The sequence below is a fragment of the Chelonoidis abingdonii genome, chromosome 2 (genome assembly GCF_003597395.2).
Source record: "Chelonoidis abingdonii isolate Lonesome George chromosome 2, CheloAbing_2.0, whole genome shotgun sequence".
Classification (NCBI taxonomy): domain Eukaryota; kingdom Metazoa; phylum Chordata; order Testudines; family Testudinidae; genus Chelonoidis; species Chelonoidis abingdonii.
This window is the reverse complement of record NC_133770.1, coordinates 31,273,290-31,295,197: the sequence shown is the minus strand read 5'-3', so window position 1 is coordinate 31,295,197 and position 21,908 is coordinate 31,273,290. Positions and strand designations below refer to the sequence as shown.

The 21,908-nt window shown below is 40.6% G+C and overlaps 1 protein-coding gene across 1 annotated transcript in view; it reads right to left on the bottom strand.

Annotated features, from left to right (window-relative positions):
* NRP1 (neuropilin 1) overlaps positions 1-21,908 on the bottom strand; it is a 164,341-nt gene that overhangs the window by 94,686 nt on the left and 47,747 nt on the right. The window contains 2 exon segments of the mRNA XM_032779046.2: positions 3,871-4,098; positions 9,067-9,248. Coding sequence (XP_032634937.2) covers positions 3,871-4,098; positions 9,067-9,248 — 410 coding nt within the window.

Here is a 21,908-nt window from a genome sequence, read left to right as displayed (position 1 = left end):
AAAATATATTTCCTTTTATTTTTTACAGTGCAAATATTTGTAATAAAAATAAATATAAAGTGAGCACTGTACACTTTGTAGTCTGTGTTGTAATTGAAATCAATATATTTGAAAATGTAGAAAACATCCACAAATATTCAAATAAATGGTATTCTATTATTGTTTAACAGCGTGATTAATTGCACAATTAATCGCGATTAATTTTTTAATCACTTGACAACCTAATATAAAGTATTTCACAGGATAGTAGGGTTTTTATTGTCTAAACATTTACATATAATTTAGTGTTTAGGGTGCTTAATGGAATTTGAAAAATGAACACCTGTTCTAGCACGTCCAGTAGTCAAGTATGAGCTGTTACATACTATTCCTTAAAAGGTTATCACCAGTATAGAGAGTAACCACAATAACAAACAACAACAACAACAAAAAGGCAGCTAGATTAATGGCATCCCTCATTTGCACTGATGTGAACAATAGCAAGTGTTTTTAGTTCTATAATTTAGGGCACGGACTTGTAGTATTGACTGGAGCTGTAATGCTTAGCCTGTGGTTCTCAAAATGTATGTAAACTTCTTTAAATTGCTTTTGAGCTTCTGGAAGACAATCCATAAAGCTTCAAAAAAATCTGCACGATGAATATGTGCAATTCATCACCTCAGCTCTTCATGGTTTGGAGGGAACTGTTTTTCTTAGAAGTCATCAATGGATTGCTCTTAGTCAGGGCTGGGCTTAGGTACATTTAGGCCCTAGGCAAAGACACCAACACACAATCACGTAATGACTTATTGCTTTTTTGCTCTCCTGCTCACACCAACCCACTCAGTGCCCTGTGTCACTTCCTCCTTCAAAAAGATGGCCTCGTGTCTGCTCAGTCATTTGCAAGGGTTGACTTTAGTTTCCAGATATTTTTCAGAATAGTTTGTACCAGTTGCTGCTGTGTTAAAGAGAGGAGCACCTGAGATCAAAAGATGCCCACCACACACAGTTCTGCAGAAACAGTGCTATTCTGCAGAGTGCTGAGCATTCTGGCCTTATTCCCGGCAAAGCACTTACACTCATGCTTAAATGTAAACATAGAAGCTTCCCCTGTGAAATCCCTTTGAAGTCAGTGAAATCACTCACATGCTTAAAGATAAGCACATGCTTAATTGCTTTACAGGATCAAGGTCAGATCAGCACCTGCAAAAGGCTCAGCACCTGCCAGGATCAAGCTGTTGGAGGGGTATAGAAGTACAGCTGGTCTGAACTCCACGATTGTGAAAGGTCACTTTGAGACTAGCTTGCTCAAGAGTGAGCATTAAAGCTGGTCAGAAATTTTCTAGTGGAAGGTTTTTCCACTGGAAAATACCAGTCAATCAAAAGTAAAATGTTTCAAAATAAAATGTCAATTTTGATGACATTTTATTTTGAAAAAAAATCAGAATGAAGCATTCTGATATGGTCAAAATGTTCTGTTCAATCTTTTTAGAATAGAGCATTTCAACTTTCTATTTTGAAACAATATTTCATTTCAATTCTTTACGATGGCATACTTTTCTATACTATACTGTACTATACTGATATTGTAGTGAAGCACTGGAATTTTATCCAAATATTTTGATTGACCCAAAACAAATTTTCACTTGAAATTTCATTTGATCGGAAATTTCAAATTGTTCCCTTTCAACCTGGAAAAAAAAAATCCTGGAATTTCCTTTAAAATGGAAAATCCAGTTCCCACCCTGCTCTAGTGCTATAAACTGTCCCAGTTCTATTCTAATGTCTTCTTATGCATGATGTCCTAGGGAGCTGCCTACTTAAACCTGTAACTATGGCTGCAGTTACAAATATTTCCCATAAATATTTCCCACAAAACTGTCCAATAAAATTCCATTAAAAATGTATCTTCAAACCCTTTCCTATCGTATGCAAAACAAACCATACATACAGTGCTGAAGGGCTGGGGTTAGGTGCATATAATTGTAATTACGATGTTTTCCCAAACTTCTTTTTCAGATACTGTAATGCCTATTTTAAAATACCACAGAAATCAATCCTTGTGTGTTTGTTCTCATCTGTCTGCAGAGTCTTGTCATTTACCCAGATGTTTGGAGGCAGAGACTGCTTTGTTACCACACAATTGTAACACACAGCCTGGAACAATGGGATCTTACTGTGGTTTCTAAAATATACTGCAATACAAATAAATCATAAATAATAATTTTAATGACAAAAAAAGCTTCAGCCTTTATACATATTTTCTGATAGAAAGAAGGATAAATTCTGCTGGCTGCAGAGTCATCCGCCTATGAATGATGTTTCAAATAAGTTCCTAAAACTATCACAGCGCCCAACAGAATGTGTGTTTGGAGATATTTCAGTGTGGTCTACAAGATAGGGTCAGCTAAATTATTTATAAATAGAAAACATATTTATCAGATAACAGAAACCTGCTTCTTAAGAAGAGAGTCAAACATAGTTTTACATTAGAAGGCTGATAACATTTGTTGTTGATTGTTCTTCAATTTGGCTCAATCATTTTCTTCAATCAGAAAATTACCACTTTGAAAACCCCTTGACACTAATAATAATGTGTTTTCTTTCTGAAAATATTCCACATAAGTTGGTTGATTGGATCTTCTTTTTGCATGTCAGTTTAAATTAAAGTTCTAAAGGAATTTAGACTGAAAAGATTTGGGCTATATGCAAATAAGCCTATTATTAAATGTTCCAGACATTGTTATAATATTGTTATAATTCTGTTTTCCCAATTGAGGAATTAAATATTGAATATTCTGTCAGCCACTCTTTTGACTCTTCCCTTTATACTTACTGGAAAGTGTTTAAGAGAACCATGATAAACCTATTAAACTCAAAACAAGAGGAAATACACAAACATACATTAAAAAACAGATACTTCTGCTGTACCGGGAACAAAAGCTTTTATGAAAAAAGCAGTTTCCCAAATGTGTAAACCCAGTTGTGGTGAAATATAGATCTGTCTGCAGAAACACACATCCTTAAACTTGTTACTAAAGTAGGTTTGAAATGTTAAATGTTTCCATTAAAAGAAAATGTTATTACTGTACAGTATTAATGGTTTGTAAACACCTACTTGCTACTGTTCATAAACTCAGAGAAAACATCCTTCAAGGTAGAGTATCACACCAATAGAAAAGGGCAATAGCTTTTATTACTGCACTATACAGTGAGACAAGTTCCATGCTGGTGTATTTGGCTTTAAGTTACAAAATACAGAGGCAAAAGGACAACTGAAAGATGCTTCTCTTTAGATACTTATGGCACACACAAAAAGCTTGTAAAAGGCATCAAGAACAGTTGGTTGCACATTACTGCTTGTATGATTCCTAAGGACTGCCAAGTTCTGATGTGTGCACCCTAAGGGGAAGTGCTCAACCTAAGGGAAACCTGATGTTAAACTCCAGTAAATTGAAGGCAACAGCAGCAGCAAACTGCAGGTTATCATCATACAATACTCATGTACCCTCTGAATTAGTGCTCAAAGTTTGGGTGCACAATACGTCTTCCCTGTCTAAATTATTTTAGCATAAAAGGCCCAGTTCTGCCTTTGGTGAAATTAATGGGAGTTGCATGTTGTATCTGAGGGCAGAATATGACCCTAAACCAATTCTTTGACATTTTGACAGTTCTTTGACAGTTTGTAAAACACCATGCACACTCTTTCGTGCTAGTTATGTGCTGTATCGTGTGCAATTAAAGTGTATTTCCCCACCCTGCTAATTCAACTCATTTTGTTTAAATCAAACGAAGACCTCTGTAATACAATATTTGAAAATATGACAATATGCCTTCTGGAACTCACTGTGGAGTAATGATTCTGTATACTGCAGCTCATTTTTCTCTTACCCCCAGGGAATCCGTCCCAGATTTCCAATCGGTCATACCGACAGAACGTTCCTGCTGGAGGATTTGAATCAGGTTCTAGTTCAAAGCTTTCAAATTCCAGTATAATCTCTGACATCTTTGGTGCAAAGACAATGTATGTGCATTCAAGGTTATTGGGATATTTTTCAGGGAATCCTGGAGATTTTATCACTCCACTTGGTGAAGTAAAGTTTCTGGAACATTCAGGTCCTGTGTGACAAAGAAAAATATTTAACTTAGCACTATCTCACAAAGCAAGCTGGTTAACTAGAAAACAAATTAGGTCATTTTGTCTTTCTAACAGCAAAGTGGCTTTTCAATGAAACACCTCATTTTAATCACTGTATTAATCATCCAGCCAGCTTGTTCCTATTATTGATAGTCAGGTATTAAAATGTAATTCACATTTATTGTGTGATCTCCAATTTTCAATCTGTGTAGAGCAATATGAAAACTTGTGCCAGCTCTAGAAAAAAAAAATTATGACAAATATGAAGTCAGGTGGGAACAATGAAAGAGTAAGCTGCAGAAATCTCAACAGAGCCCCAGAGAAATAATTATAGCCCCTTCAAGCTTAAATCTTTAAATCTTAAGGTTGACAGCCTTTTATTGGTGAAATAGAATGTTTTACAAAAGCGGGTGAGTGAATTCAGTAGAGGGAGTAGTGGTTTCAGATTCCTAGAGCAGTGACTCAGTAACTCTGCCAGATGTGACCTATGCCTCTTTGACAAACTAAATGTGAAAGGTAATTCGTACATGTACCAAGGGTGAGTGACTCATTCTGAGTGGTGTTGACACAGGTGCACCAGTTAAGTGTTGCTGTTAGTGAAGGCATGATAAACTGTGTGATTATGGGCAGTGTTGCTAGAAGTCACCTAATATCAGTGTTGACATATTAACCTTCCCCAAAGTACCAGTCTTGGCTTCATTTGGTGTTCCAAAAATTGTTGTTGGTACAATGGGATGAATATAAAAGGCCAGATCACTGCATCTGCCTTCATGAATGGAGGGGACAAAATCCTTATCTGGTCTCCTGCTGGCTGGTCATAGTTCTCCATTCCTCATATCCCACAGAAACCCTTCCTCAGGATTCCAGCTCTGCAGGTGTGTTGAGAGTGGGGTTCAGGCACTGCCTACACAACTTTCTCACCATATTAATGTACTGCTGATACCCCTGGATGAGTTGGCAATTGAGACCAAATATGGGACATCTGGGTCTTAGTGCATGAGCCTCAACTGTTGGTATTAAAACAGCCAGTTCTCTTTTAGCTCATCAATCTCCAAGTGGCCTAGCCATCACTAGAGGGGGACAGAGCACAACATCGAGTGAGCATGGTTTACATGAACATAGGCGCTTCTCTGCCTCTGCTTTTAATGGAGATTGGGATAGGGGAAGGTGGGGACAGCGGCTTTCTCGGGATTCTGGTAGCAGAAGCCAGATGGAGCTGTTCTGCCATGGAGCCAGGTAAGGACCACAGGCAACAGACAGCCAACACATGTGGATGGCCCTGGTCGCACATCACAGAAGTCACCTAATATCAATATCAAAGGAGTGTGCAGATTTTGGGTGCTGAACCCCCAGTTTCATCCACATGAGGATTCCCTACTGCCTGGGAGAATGTCGTCAGCAAACTCAGCAAGGGGAACCCTGGAGAATTTCTAGTCCTTAACCTAAGTTGTTTACTGTAAACAATCTGGCTTGTTGCATACATGTGTATATGAATACCCATCACATCATAAGAAATGGTGCTTTTGAAAATGATATAAAATATACTACTTCACATTGATTTGGCAACCCTCTGAGTAAACTCAACATTTAGGAGATAGGTAGATCTGAAGGGTTAGCTCAGCTATTTCAGTCCTTAATCAGACACAAACATTAGATGTAAATTTCAGGTCCTGAACACCTGGTCTTTAAAAGGGGTCATGACACATTTTGGAAGAATGATTATATTAAAGCCCCAGTGGCATGGCCAATTGCAGTCTGGGAAAATTACATTTTATCTATAATTAAAATCCCCCCTCCAATTTCAGTGGGATAGAGTGTTCATCTTCACTCCCTGTCACACACTGTTCTGTAGTGCTACTGTTGCTGTTAAATAGTTGCTACTCTTCAGCTCACAGGTGATGCATTACACTGCAGTATTTTCTGTGTATGCTTTTGTTCCGTAAAGTGCTTTATGATCCCCGAGAATCTAAATGAAAGGTGCTATATCAAATGTAAGTCATTGTCATTATTGTTGTATTAAAAATAAGGAGTGTAGGATTCAGGAGTGTTAGGCATGCCCTTACCCTCACACCTGGTGTCTCAGCAGTACCCTGACTCATTTTGAGCATGTTCAAACCAACGTGTTACAAGAGGCACAAAGTTCATTCAAATGAGAACCCTCACCAATATGCCCTCCATATATCCTGATCCTCTATTTAACCTGTGCAGGGACTACAGGAGATAAAGCAGCTTTGAGGCTGTAGTGGACGCCATGAAGTGATACACTGGTGGAATACAGGAGAGAGGGTGCAGGGGGAAGGGATGAGGGGTCTTGTCAGAGGCATCCAACGAATAGCCAGTTCTGAGTTGGGGAGGTTGTGCATGTGATTGTGATTGTGATTGAGTGTGTGTGTGTGAAAGAGAGGGAGACAGAGAGAGCGAGTGAGAGAGAATACCAGAGGTCTCTGCTACCCATTTGCCATTTGCCCAGCCCTGGGAAGGGGATGTCTTTTAGCTTGATGATCCCCTGTCCTTCCTGGCTGACAGCTTCATTTCAGAGCTCTCAGCTGGCTTCTTAGGGCTTGTCTACACTTAACATGCTACAGCAGCACAACTGTAGCTGTTGCACTTCAGTGGAGACACACTACCTAGTGTTGTGTACATGGAAAATTAGATTGGCTTAACTATCCTCCTCAGGGGTGTAGATTTTCACACCCCTGACTGACGTAGTTAAACCAACCTAATTTTCTAGTACAGGCCAAGCCTTAGTTTGAGATCTTGGCTATCAGGCAACACCTCCTTCCCCAACATCACTCCCTTGTTCGTTCTCCTATCATATATAAAATCTCAGACTCCACCTCCAAGCATGGAGTGTGCGTCTGGATCGTCTCTGTGGCTGCTGCTGCTGAGGGTGAGTCTCTCAGCTTAGGATTTGACTAGCAGGTCCCTGATCACGGAGCCAACACAATACCACGTTCAAAATTAGCCCTAACTGTGTTATAGAGGTGGGGTAACATAACTTTAATGAGTTGGGGGATGCCCTCAGAGGTGCACAGCAAAGTATTGTTCATGGCTGTCCCTATGTATATTGCAGTGAAGTTTGGCACCACATATGCCATATATGCCATATGCTTAATTGGTTGGGGTCTGGATCTTTTATCTGACATTTCTTTTAATGTCTGTGGAGCTGAGAAGAATGTCTTATGGCAGATCTTATGACTCATAAGGTCAAGTTGGTCATGTTGGTAGGTATCTGTATAATAGAATATACTGATTGGCTTTATTTGGCATTTTATTTATTTATTTACTTACTCAATACGTAAATTATGCATTTAATATATACATTCATTTAACATTATCTGGGAGATACTAAATGTGCAAAAGTCAAGAAATTCAACATCCGTATTCCTACAGCAACAGTAACGCATACCTTAAGCATGTATGTAATATTTTCCACCTCTGTAGATGGTGATAGCTTTTGTGCCTTAATATTAGGTATATGTAGCATCGGCGTTAAAGTTGCTTTGGGAGCCATAATTTTGAGTATCCTGACTTTTGTGTATGTAAAATGTTATTTGTAATGTTATTTTAGCATAGCTAATGCATATCAGTGGGAGATTTAAATGATCACATGGGGAAATAAATACAATATTCTTGTTAGCGTACTGTGTTGTCACTAGACTATTATGAAAAAGGTCTCCATCTGAAAATGTTCACTTTCAAAAGCAGCTTGTTTCACAGGTAATTTTTGCAGTTGTTTTTTCTTGCACTTGAATTTTAACTCTTTTTAAAGGGGGAGAGAGAGTAAGCACTAAAAATCTAGGGGACAGATTTTCAGAATAGGTGAACTCCCATTTTGACAGAAGAATAAGTGGCCAGGTTTTCAGAAGAGCTCAATGCATTCAGTGCTGAATTCTTTTGAAAATCTGGCCATTGGAGTCACAATGGGAGCTCCTGGGTGCTAAGCACATTTAAAAATGTGGCCCTGACTTAGGTGCATAAATAGGAGCTCTTTCTGAAAATGTGGTCTCACTTAAGGGCACTGAGCACTTGAAATTTTCTGAGCTTTGAGAACTTTGAAAATCTAGCCCCAAGTGCTTATATTGTCAAAGGCAATCTTGGTTCCTATAAAGAAACACTCTTTGTGTATTTATGCCTTTATTATCCAGTTTTGGTCTGGGTCCTACTGGCTTCTTAATGTGTGATTTATCTATCTCCATCCAACTACAACTAAGGTGTATGCCAAAAAATGATCTCACCATCCTACAACCAGTGACTCAGCAAACCAGCTGATCAGAGTGCGGGCCTTTTGCTGAGCCTATTAATCCTGGGTAGTTTCTCTTCCAAATGTTTTCTTCTGTACATATAGCTGCCCATGCTTGGCAGCCTTTACTGAAGCTCCTATATAGTCAGCCACCAGGATGTGCTTGAAAGCAGTGTGAACTGCCTCTTTCCCTTTGCTTCCGAAAAACAAATACTGAAAATGACACCATTCTGATCCTTCCATCATCTGCTGGCCATGTGTAACTAGGTCCATTCTGAGCCCATGGATATCTTTTGGGAATGCAGAGCAAAGCACTAACCAAATAAGCAAGGGACTGCAAAGGTTACAGTGTGATAAGGTGGAAACATTATACATCATAGGATGACAGTCAACACAAAGAAAGAAAATCAACAACTAAAAAAAAATCTAAACAAACAACTTTGTAGAAAACATGCCGTTGAGGGCTATCAGATTGCATTCAGAGGTGTAGATCCTCATGGAGCAATGACAATTTACAGCAGCTGACAACCTGCCCTAAGCATGTGGATGACATGACCAATAAAACTTTAATCTACAACCAAATTCTTGTTTTTTTTTCAAAAGACGTAGCCTTCCTTTTGTCCTCAAGAACTATGATCAATTTTTCCCTGAAAACAGAACAAACACCATGGTCAATGAACTACATAATTATGAATCATTTGCTCACCTCTTTTGAAAACTTCATAGCGGATGGAAAATCCTGCTCCATGAGTTTCATAATCAGAGACAAATTTAATAAAGAGAAATGGTCCTGAAGACACTAGAGGAGCGGGAGCAATTTTTCCACAGTACTTTCCCCATACGCGCCCATTTGGATTATCTCCATCAATCACTTCAACATAATCATACCTGATGGATAAATGGAAGAAAGAAACTTTTAACTTCTGGGAAAGAAAGGGATTTAATTAATTTAGAAACCATTGCTATACAACATAGATAATCAAGAAAAATGCTAGCCTGCTTGGAAACTGCATTATGCTGAGAGATGTAAGCAAAATGAAATAATTAAAATGGACTACATCATGTCTGTAGACATCATCTGGCAACATGGAACTATTAGGAAGAATGGCGTCCATTATGCTTGCAGACAATGTCAGCTTAAGTAACCAATTAACAAAAAAAAAAAAAAAAAGAAATCTCATGAGCACAATTCTGTATTATTAAATTGTGTTCCTTTGTCTATGGTGGTGTTATCAATACATAATGCATAGCATTCTTTTCAAACTGTGAAGTTCTATTATGAATTCAAAATGTCTCTTTGGCTGGTGCTCTCTATGAATAATACTTGGATTTCTGTATACTACCCTCTAAATATATGGGCACAGAATAATAAATGAATCCCTAAACATTTGATTTAGTTAAAAACTCCACTATGTTCCAGACCACTGGCAGAAAATCTGTCATTTTCCATGTCAGTTGGACAGAAATTGAGCAAATCTTACAATCCATACTTTAATTATAACACTTGATTTCCTTCAGACAAAAGTTGTATTTTTAGAACATACCCTTGTTTAAAACTTTGAATTGAGTTGGTTTAAGTGAATGTATTGTTTTAACATTCATATTCATATAGTATATGATCACTGAACTCTTTGGACGAGGTCCTCATCCTCTGTATATCTGCTTGATTCCTATGTACATTATGGGTGGAGATAAAAATCTATCAATAATGATTAATAGCGAATGTTCGCCTGGGGACAATAGAGGTGCTACAAAGTTTCTCAGTCCTCTAAACTAGATCTGTCACCTTCAGGGATCTGAACCTGCAAGGCTGACTTCAGTGGAGTTGAGGGGGCTCAGCAACAGGCAAGCCTGAGCCTTATAAGAGAGATAAAACAGAGGAATAATCAAGAACAGCCTTGAGCTGCAGGACTTGGCCCAGATCCAAGGATTTCAAAGGCTCATTGGTGGATTATTCTGGAGATTTGTGTCAGCCCCTAGTAGAGACAGGGAACAGCTGCCACTTACAGAACCAGATTCAATCTTTCCTAAAATTTGGTGGCGTTCTGTACGTACGTTTTGTTTTGGGCCTATTTCTAGTAATAAAGGGGCTGAGACATTGGAAAGCTTTTGTGTGCCTAAGGTGGTATATTTTTTGGTCTCATCCATATTGCCTTTTTATTTATTGAATTGCTGCTGGTCAGACAATTTCATTTAAGTTTCATATCTTACAACAACTGACATTAAAATGATGCTGTTAATTTGCTTTAGCCTTTTATTCTTCCATTATGTGCATTGAAATGTCCAGAGACATATTAATATACCAGAAATGGCTAAAAATAGCTGTAATATAAATTTTTATCTGACAATTTTACAGTCAAAGAAAAAAATGTCTTCATGATGACCAAAGTCACTTTTAATAACCCCGATACAAACTATCTAGGGCACATGACATGTTTACATGAAATCCCATGAGACAACTGCAATGATGATATCACTAGTTAAAGTGGCCAGCTGAAGGCCCTTTAAATTAAAAATGACATTACCTCATCTGTTAAAATTGTGTGCCAGCTTTGGTATATATCAAATAAAAAATAAAGCTGACACGGATGGGACTGTGAGCATTAACCTATGTGAAATATTGTGATGACTGCATTTCTTTTGATGCACCTGATGTTTCTAGGAGCAGTTGCTCAGCCACTAAGTTTCACTGTCCCATTTCAAAGTGATGGAAATACAAAGAGGAAATGTTTCCTTTTGAGATACTTTTCTAGATGTTTCGTGTGGAAAAGGTGACGTGTAAAGATTCTGTTGTTCTTTTTTTTAACTGGGCTTGTGCTTTTTTTTTTTTTAAATCTCTTTATCATTTAGGAAAAGGTCTGAACGTTGTGGGGGTTTTAAAAGAAGGTTTTTTTTCTTTTTGTTTTATGCCTTTAGAAATATTTTTTTAATCTTCCTAGAAAACTTATTGGACATGTCAGAGAATTCATATGATGAGTTCTTATACCTTAATGGAACAGTTCAGGGTGTTGAATCTTTAACAAAGACATCCTTTCTCCAAAATGTTCAATAAACATCAAAGTTACAGGGTTAACGAAAAAGAAAAAGAGAGAGAGCATTTTAAACAGGCTGATCACAAGGCTTTTCTCTTCTCAGATGCTCAATATTTACTCTTCTGACACTCAGGATGTCATCATTTCATTAGCTGGTCATAGAACCTTCCTGTTTAGACTACTGCATATCTGAATTTATGAAGTAAAACCAAGAATCCCACCCATGAATATTTATTTAAATTATATAAAGCATTTCTTGCCTTTTTTGTAAATCATGAAGAAGCAAAGAAAGGGCACAAACAGTATATTTTTCCATTTCAGATCACCTATTTTATATATATATAAAACTATTTACATATGCAACTGGATAGTGTAGTGGTTACAAGTGCTGCGCTTTGATACAGAAGACCAGAGTTCAAATCCTGGTTGGTACCCAACTTTCCAGTAGGAGTCCTTGAGCAAAAGACCCCCTAATGCTTCACCTGCCTACCTCAAATATGAGAGTGACATGAACTAGGAGAGTCATGCCAGCTTGGATGTTGCCTGGATTAACAAGGTCCGTGCCAGATGTTGAGGAACCAGGACAAATCTGATGATAAGTGGGCTACTGGAACAAACCATTCATGGATGAGACAAGAGACCTGGAAGTGATGGAATGCTACTACAACAGTAGACCTAATGAGAAGGGATGTATGAGGGGACTATGAGGTGGACAAAAGACCTACATCCACACTTACTGAGAAACAGCTAGTTGTACCCCAATGGCTTCAACATAGTAAAGAGGAAGCTGCTCTCACAGCTTGAGATAGACCAACTCCACATTACATCCCAGACTCAAGAAGACCTGGAAGAACAAGTGGATGTGCAGCCCACACCTGAAGCTGAAACTTCACTGCCACCCCCTCCATTGCAGAGCACAGCAGCTGATATGAGGCATAAGATCATGGAGAAACTAGCTACAGTCAATCCTCGAGACCGATTACCAAGGCTCAGTGGAGAAGTACCATCAGATAGTATGTTAGAAGATGCCAATAGAGCCCTCATGACAATCCCTACTACCACCATAACTCAAACCAATGAACTGGTATACGCTGCTACAGCCTCTGTAATCCTGGAGATGCTTGGCTACACGATCAAGAAGAACAACAGTATGTACCCACCCTGGAAAATGAGGTTGGAGGATAAGATCAAGGCGACTCGGAGAGAAGTTAGTCAGCTGGTGGAACTACAGAAGGGTGTAGAGATTAAGGATAAGACTCGGCTACTGAAAAAATACAAGGGACCTCCTGACTCCATCTGAAGCCCTAAGAGACTGCTAAACAAAGGCTCACAGCACTGGCTACCAGGCTAAGGAGATACACTAGAGAAGCAGAGGCCAAAAAAGTAAATGCCCTGTTCTCCAAAGAACCATCCAAGGTGTACTCCCAACTGCAGTGCAACAACACAATAACAGCAGAGCCACCAGCAGCAGAAACTGAACAGTACTGGAAGAACATATGGGAGAAAGAGAAGACTCATAACACCAGTGCAAAGTGGCTGCAGGACCTGAGAACAGGAGCACAGCAATCTCCCAGAACAGAAACCAGTCACCATCACAGTAGAAGACATCCAGCAGCGGGTCAAGAACATGAAGAGCTGGACAGCACCTGGACCAGACATGATCCACACCTACTGGCTAAAGAAACTAACAGCAGTGCATGAACGCCTAGCAGCACAGATGACCAGCTGCTAGCAGCAGGCTCCCACCAAACTGGCTAACACAAGGAAGGACAGTGCTGATCATGAAAGACCCCTGCAAGGGGACAGAACCGCTCCAACCGGCCAATAACCTGCCTCCCCACAACATGGAAAGTCCTATCAGGCATCATAGCTGCCAAGCTACAGGACCACATGGGCCAGTACATGAGCACAGCTCAGAAGGCATTGGGACAACACAAGGCTCAAAACACCAGTTGCTCATAGATAGAGCAGTCGCCCAAGACTCAAGGTCTAGACAGACCAATCTGAGCACAGCCTGGATTGACTACAGGAAAGCCTACGACTCAATGCCGCACACGTGGATCTGTGAATGTCTGGCGCTATACAAAGTCAACAGGACACTAAGGACCTTCCTCAAGAACTCAATGGGACTATGGAAGACAACACTGGAAGTCAACTCAAGGCAGCTTGCACAAGTGGCCATCAAGTGTGGCATATACCAAGGTGATGCACTGTCCCCGCTGCTGTTCTGCATAGGCTTAAACCCCCTCAGCCAGATAATCACAAGGACTGGATACGGTACAGGTTCAGGAGTGGAACTACCATCAGCCACCTCCTCTACATGGATGACATCAAGCTGTATGCTAAGAATGAACGAGACATCGACTCGCTAATCCACCTGACGCGGATCTACAGTGAGGATATCGGGATGTCATTCGGACTGGAGAAGTGTGGCCGGATGGTAGTGAAGAGAGGGAAGGTAGTCAAGACTGATGGGGTGGAACTACCAGCGGGCCACATAGCAGACATACAGACCAGCTACAAGTACTTGGCGTCCCACAGTCACATGGAAACCACGATGAGGAGGCAAGGAAGACAGCAACATCCAAGTATCACCAAAGGATAAGACAGGTCCTGAAGAGCCAGCTCAGTGGGAAGAACAAGATCCACGCCATCAACAGATACGCCCTGCCGGTCATCAGATACCTGCTGCCGGTATAGTGAGCTGGCCAAAGGAGGACATGGAGGCTGCCGATGTGAAGACCCGGAAGCTCCTCACAATGCACGGAGGTTTCCACCCCAAGTCCAACACCCAGAGACTGTATACCAGCCGGAAAGAAGGCGGGCGGGGCTTGGTGAGCGTCAAAGCCACTGTCCTGGATGAAACCCCGGAACATCCAGGAGTACATCAGTAAGATGGCCCCCAAAGATGAGCTGCTGAGAGAATGCCTGAGGCAGCAGCAGACATGGGAGGAAGACCAAGCAGAAGAAGTGCCATGGCAAGACAAGACCCTGCATGGGATGTACCATCGACAGATAGCTGAGGTGGCTGACATTGGGAAATCCTACCAGTGGCTGGAAAGGGCTGGACTAAAAGACAGCACTGAGGCACTGATCATAGCAGCACAGGAACAGGCACTGAGCACCAGATCCATTGAAGCAGGGGTCTACCACACTAGAGAGGACCCAAGGTGCAGACTGTGCAGAGAGGCCTCAGAGACAGTCCAACACATAGTGGCAGGATGTAAGATGCAGGCAGGAACAGCATACACTGAACGGCACAACCAAGTGGCTGGCATTGTGTACAGGAACATCTGCACAGCGTATGGGCTAGACCCTCCCAAGACCAGATGGGAGATTCCACAGAAGGTTGTGGAGAATAGCAGGGCTAAGATTCTGTGGGACTTCCAGATCCAGACGGACAGGCAGGTACTGGCCAATCAACCAGACATCGTGGTAATAGACAAGGACCAGAAGACAGCGGTGGTGATAGATATAGCAGTGCCAAGTGACAGCAACATCAGGAAGAAGGAATATGAGAAGCTGGAGAAGTACCAGGGCCTGAAGAGGAACTCGAGAGGATGTGGAAAGTGAAGGCCAAAGTGGTCCCAGTGGTGGTAGGAGCACTCGGGGCTGTGACTCCTAAGCTGGGTGAGTGGCTCCAACAGATCCCAGGAACAACATCAGAGCTCTCTGTCCAGAGTGCAGTGCTAGGAACAGCTAAGATACTGCGCAGAACCCTCAAACTCCCAGGCCTCTGGTAGAGGACCCAAGGTTGAGGAAGACACATACCACCCATAGGGGTGAGAAGGGAATTTTTTTTTTATATATATATATAATTTTTCCAAGTTTTACTAAGGCTCTTGTATGCAGTCAGAGATAACACTATACTATTAGCCAGGATGGGCAGGAATAGTGTCCCTAGCCTCTGTTTGCCAGAAGTTTGGAATGAGCAACGGGGGATGGATCACTTGATGATTACCTGTTCTGTTCATTACCTCTGGGGCTCCTGGCACTGGCCACTATCAGAAGACAGGATACTGGGCTGGATGGACCTTTGGTCTGACCCAGTATGACTGTTCTTATGTACACACTATGTACCAGTTCCCCCACTAACATGCACTGCAAAAGATACTCAGATGAAATCCTCTCCCTTTCTCTGTGTCTTCCTCTATTGCAATAGCTTATCTGCACTCTTCCACTTTTGTTCAGAATGAGAGAAAGTGAAAGGTAATTTCCAATGTTCATTCTCTGTGGTCTGGCTGATCTGCATCTGTATGTGATACAATTTTGATACTAATTGGCTGATTCTAGTGGATTTTTGCAATTTATGTGCAAGCTGCATGGGATGATCCAGACCTGCTGAAGATCAGAGGGTTTTTAGGTGACAGATTTCTCTCTTTTACTTTAGAAAAGTAATAATGGCCATTAGAGATACCTCGCTGTGAGTGGGAGGTGGGAAGTTAGAGATGGAAAGATTTAGAGATCAGACCTACACAATAAGTATATTGACTTCTGCTTGGTAACTACAAGTCTTATTCTAACAAATGGATTTAGATTTTTCTGCAGTGGAAGCTGCATTTTGTAGATGAGCTGCTGTACATTTGGGTATGGTATTTTCCTTATGGAAATCAAATTACGCTGGATTACAGTGGCTTATATTTGGAAACTGAAGTGCTTCTATCATTTTAGCACTTTTTCAAAATACCACCAAACAGAGAGCAAAGTGTATCACAAACAACAGTCCTTGTAAATAGGAGAATGTACAGTCACAACTTGAAAATGTCGTTGCCAAAGAAGCTAAGAAAGCAGCTTGTATCTCCCTTTGGAGTTGGTAACAGTTCCACTCCATAAGTTTGTCAGTAGAACATGCTGTGCCGGGGATGCAGCTGGCATGTTGGCATCCCTCTTAGGAGACTGAATGTGTCACCTCAGCAGTGCACCCGGACAGTCTTGGCTCAGAGCCCAGAATACTGAGTTTGCAAATTTGGATCTCCCAGTTGGGAATTCACTGCTGCCAATGGTGTGGCAAATATTTCTTGTAATGTTATAGTCCTGTAGGGTTAACAGCACAGACATGTAAATATAAATATGGAGCTAAATGCTACCTGAAGCTTTAAGTGAAAAAGCAGGGTGTTAATGCATGTGTGCAAATAGGAAAGCTTCCCCTACATGGGTAGCATTTGGATATTGGCTTGGAGGTGCCCAAGGTACAGTAAATATACCCATAACATCCTATTTTTGACTCTCCACGTTTCTCTGGGATCTCCCATTTCCACTGTATTTAAAGATTTCACACAGGAGCCAGCAAAGCTCTTTGTGGCTTAGAAGGGCTGGATGTGGTTCTCTTTTGCTCCATAGCAATTCACAGACCTCTCACTCGCCTTCCCCTCCCAATCAGTGACTGAAGATGCTGCTACTAGACAGTCCTAATTTTATGATTCAGTAAAAAAAAGTCTGGGAAAAATTCCCATCAGAATGATGAGAGAATATAGAATTCCTCCAAGAATTCATACAGGAGTTTCAAAAAAGGAGTTTCTCTTTTTGGAAAGTGTGAGTTACGGCTTCAGGAAAAAAGCCAGACAGCACCTATAAAAAAGAGCAGTGGGCAATGAGAAATGTAATCAACTTCAAAAAACGGCTTTTGGAGAATTCTTTAGTCTCAGCTTCAAACAGGAGATTACAGTGCTCTGCTTATCTCTGTTTTTCCTCTTCTGAATATGTCAGTGGCCCCTGAAATATACCCTAGTATGTCTTGCTATTGAAGGTAAAGGCAGACTGCTATAAAGCATTGCCTGCTGCTGAAGTCAGCTATCGTACCAAGCTACTCACAGCTTTAGAAGATTTTCCTGTTAGTAAGGCAGCAGGATCTCATTGCTTTTACTTTAAAATTTTCTTCCCACAGACTCATGCACACAGGCTGCTAAAACCAAGAATTCTGCCACTTGACCCTTTGAACCAAGTGTTGAGTGACCAGACACGGGTAATTTAGATTAGCACATCTCATATATAAATATATATATTCTGAGACCTGTTGTGCTTTGTTCCTATTGGCTGATCACTAATATTTTGGTCAGCAAGGGCTCAAATATCTCTGCAAACCAAGAGTACCACCTGTAGAGTTACATGGGATATGTGTCAAATTGGCACAATTAACTTTTGGTTGGATTTCAGTCTCCAAATCAGAATTGTTTACATGTGTGAGAGAGCGAGGGGACTGTTCATATTCACCTTAATGTGTATGTATTTTATAAATTATTCTCTGATTGTTTTAAAGATAGCAAAGCAAGCAGAATTTACATCTAACTGAATCATGTTACAGAAGAGCTGTGAAGATGGCTGTCGGTGTTCGCCATGAAGAGAAGTGCTGAGCATTCTGGGAGGTTCATTAGCACTTGCAGCTCTTACCCTCACTTCTCCCCACTATTTGATGGATAATTAGTGGGTCAAACTACCTATATAACTGAGAATTATTTTCCCCTGGGGAGCAAGAGGTTTGCCTGCATCAGTAGATTTTTGTTTGTTACCCACACAGCTCTGCTTTAGATAAACATAAGGACAGAGCATGAGGAAAACTAATAGAAGAATTGCAAATTCCATTACATCGGAAGTATTGCACCATGACTGACTGATAGTCAACAGTGTGAAATTTACTGTTGTAAATTTACTTGTGGTACCTGTGACACAGGGTAATCGGAATTCCAGAGCTCAGAGCCTAAGAACGGCAAGAACTCAAGGATACTAGCCCAAGTCCCAGATTATTAGCAACAACAGCAAAAACAAATACCATTAAAAAAAATCAAGCACAACCCAAACTAGGATCACTTTCTGGCTCCTGCAGTCAGTGTCTGACAGCCTTTGCTTCATAAGAGCCTTCTGCTTAGATTGACTGGTCTCTGGTAACTCTCATTTTATAGCTTGGAGGGTTTACCTGGTCCACCCTGCTCTTTACCTGTCATAGTGCTGCTAGACAACTCCACAGCTACTCTCATCATCAATCCCAAGCATCCAAAAATCATGAGTACAGCTCCTCAAAATAATGGGGCCCTAAAGCCTCAGAATCTAGTTGAGGGAGAATGCCCCTGGTGCAGAAACTGTGGAGACAGCTGCAAGGCTGCCTCCCAAGGACCCCCTCTCAAATCCCGGCATTGGGTGTGTGCCAGGGTTGGAGCTCAGGAGAAGAAAAGACAGTGTTATGGAGAGTCCAGGCAGCACTGAGATCCAAAGGGCAGCTTGGCATGGCTGCCAATACTGAGATAGCCCACCAATAGCTAAGTTACATTGTGGGGAGATTTCAGAGTAGCAGCCGTGTTAGTCTGTATCCGCAAAAAGAACTCTAAGGTACCACAAGTACTCCTGTTCTTACTGTGGGGAGAAGCAGCTCTCCAGGACCTGAACAGCTCAGGCTGAGCTTTCAGCTACTTTCCCACCCTCTGCCTGGGCTATAAGTTCTGGGCTGTGCCTCACAGAGGAGAAGCATGTGATCTCACAGGTAATTTACAATTGTCAATGTGATGGATATTTAAATAAATCACATAATGTATTTTTGAAATTTACTTCTATATCCATCACTTTGACAGCCTCTCATTGCTCACACACTTCTGTGATTCTTGTATGGCCTTGATTTTTTATACTGTTTGTTCACTCAGGGCCAAATCCTGCTCACCTTCCTGATACAAAACTCCATTTGATTTAGGTGGGAATAAGACCATCAGCATTCAGCCATTATTCACTAATGCACAAAAAATCATTAATTCACAATGGGTCTCCAATAATCATGTTCCACTGGACTACAAAACAATTTGCTGTAGCAAAAGAAAGACAAGAAAGAGCAAATAAATGGAAGAATGAATTCAGTGGGCCAAATCCTGTGTTAATCTACATCCCTGCAATCCCACTGAAAACAACTGGCAGATTCTCAGTTGGAGTAAATCAATGTAACTCCATTGATGTCAATGGATCTATTCCAGTTCATACTGAGAATCTGACTCAATGGGGCTGCCGGCGGGGGGAAGAATAGCTCAGTGGTTTGAACACTGGCCTGCTAAACCAAGGGTTGTGAGCTCAGTCCTTGAGGCAAGCCAGTTAGGGATCTGGAGCAAATGTCTGTCTGGGGATTGGTCCTGGTTTGAGCAGGGGGTTGGACTAGATGATCTCCTGAGGTCTCTTCCAACCCCATGATTCTATGACAGGTAAGCAAGGACACAATCTGGTCCCTTACATTTACTTAATACGATTCTACTTTAGATCGAATAACAATTGGAAAATTCTGAAATAGAAATGAGTACCTCATGAACCATTTCTTTCACTATAGGAGTGAGTTTAATCATGTCTTCTGCAATAGGTAAGAACATAGGAGGCCATGGGCTAAATATTGCTCATTACAATTGTGTTACCATTCTGCTGCACAATTGTGTGTCTACACTGCATCTGGGAGTGAGCCTCCCAGCCTGGGTCTATAGACTTGTGTTGGCAGGTCACAAAAAATTGCTGTGAAGATGCTGTAGCTCAGGCCAGAGCTTGGAAACTCAAGGCACCTGCGTCCAGCCCAAGTTGCAACCACTACAACGCCATTTTTACCATGCTAGAGCAGAAAGCCAACATAAGTCTGTGGACCCGGTCCTCGAGGCTTGCTCCCAAATGCACTGTAGAAATACACGAAGATATTCAGAAATCTGTCTGTAAAAGACTTTTTACCAAACAAAAGGGCTTAATATTGAAGTCAGTGGTAAAACTCCCATTGATTTCTGTGGTTATAGGATCAACTTTCGAAACTATAATGTAGTAATCCCAAAACATAAAAATGGAAAACTCTACTGGGAAGAAACATTTCATTTTAAGCCTATTTAGTAAAGAACTTCAGTTCATAACTTTCTGGCATAGAAAGCCATTAAGTAAGAAAGATTCACAAATCCAAGAGTTCCACTTTAAGGCAGAGGGTGGGGAGGGGGGACACTTAACAGTTTAAAGATTTCAGAGAAGATAGAGCTTTCCAGTGCTAAACTGGTGAAGTTCAGTATTTATTGGAAATTCACATGCCTTTAATTACTTTAAACTCAGTTCCTAAGTAAAATGTGCCATCTGGAAGATATTAGAGTTATTTACAACTTGTTCACCTCCCTATTTCACTGCAAAATCTTTCTGCTTGCGAACTTTCCACTGTTGTCCGCAAAATAAAATGCAGTCTAACTTTTACTGCTTGTCTCAAAGCTAGTTGCTACATCTAGGAAGACAAAAATGTGTGAAACTGATGACATTTTCTACAATTGTCTTTGTGATTAGATTAAGTTGAGAGGTGATGGGAGGGAGAGAGGTAAATGGTGTGGGTGGGAGAGATCTCATATACGGCTCCTGTGTGCAAAATATTGATTACCAAAACTCACAAAACAATTTAGACAGTAAAGTGCTAGTTTTAAAACCTCCCAAGAGATATCTATCAATCAGAATACTTTTCATTGTTAAAGCACCTCCATCCAAATATTTCAAACTATTAATGAGACTCAAGGTTCACAATTCTGCTGTGAGGTAGATTGGTATTCTCATTTTCCAGGTGTACAGACTGATGTAGAAAGAGATTTCATGCCAAAGGCATCATAGAAATTCCTTGCACAGCCAAGAACAGAACTCAGATCTCTAGACTCCCTGTGCTTTAATGACTACAGCTTCCTTCCTGAGGCCTAATCCTACTCCCATTGATGTCAGTGAAAAGACTCCTACCAGCTTCAGTGGGAGTTGGATTAACCCGAGATATTGACTTCCAACAAATGTGACAGAATGTGACAGAATCCTGGAGACTTTTTGAGTCATAGAATAACTGTCAGTTGGGCTATATTAGGTCATGCACTAGGACAACTTCTAAAAATCAGTTAATTAGTGCAATTTTCTGTAATGGAGCTAAGGCAGCCATATATATATATATATATATATGAAACAACTAAATCCATTAAGCATTTCTTTTGATGTGCTGGACTGAATTAATCATTTGCAGTTGGATTAGTGCTGTTAGTTAGTGCAGAATTCACTAAAAAGCCTTCTTAATTGGTAAATTATGGAACAATCAGAGTTGCCTCCTTGAATATCTAAAGAGTATGGAGTCAGGTTTATACTGAAATGAGATCAGAATCCTTAGGATCCTTTTTTCTTTCTATAACTTTTATATGATGGCAGCCTCATATCACTCTATTTAGGAATTCTGAACTCCTGATGAATTTGTAATTTTCCTTTTGGGATCTGTGTAGTGTATTAAGCATAACCTTAGGAACTCAGCTGATAAAAGTATTAGGTAGATGTTACTTTTTCACAGAAACTGTGAAAGTTCAGAACATAAAATAAATTACAAGCTTTTGAAATTCTCAAATCTTTATCCCTTGTGGGCAGTCAACAACTGCTCTAGCAACATCCATATTTAGTGAAACCAGAAGAGTCTAAAGGAGGAAGGAAATTGTGCTCATACAGATCAGCTCTAGAATATAGGTTATTGCAATTTTCCTCCATGGCAACCAAGTCATGAAGCTTTGTAAATGCAGTAAAATGGTGG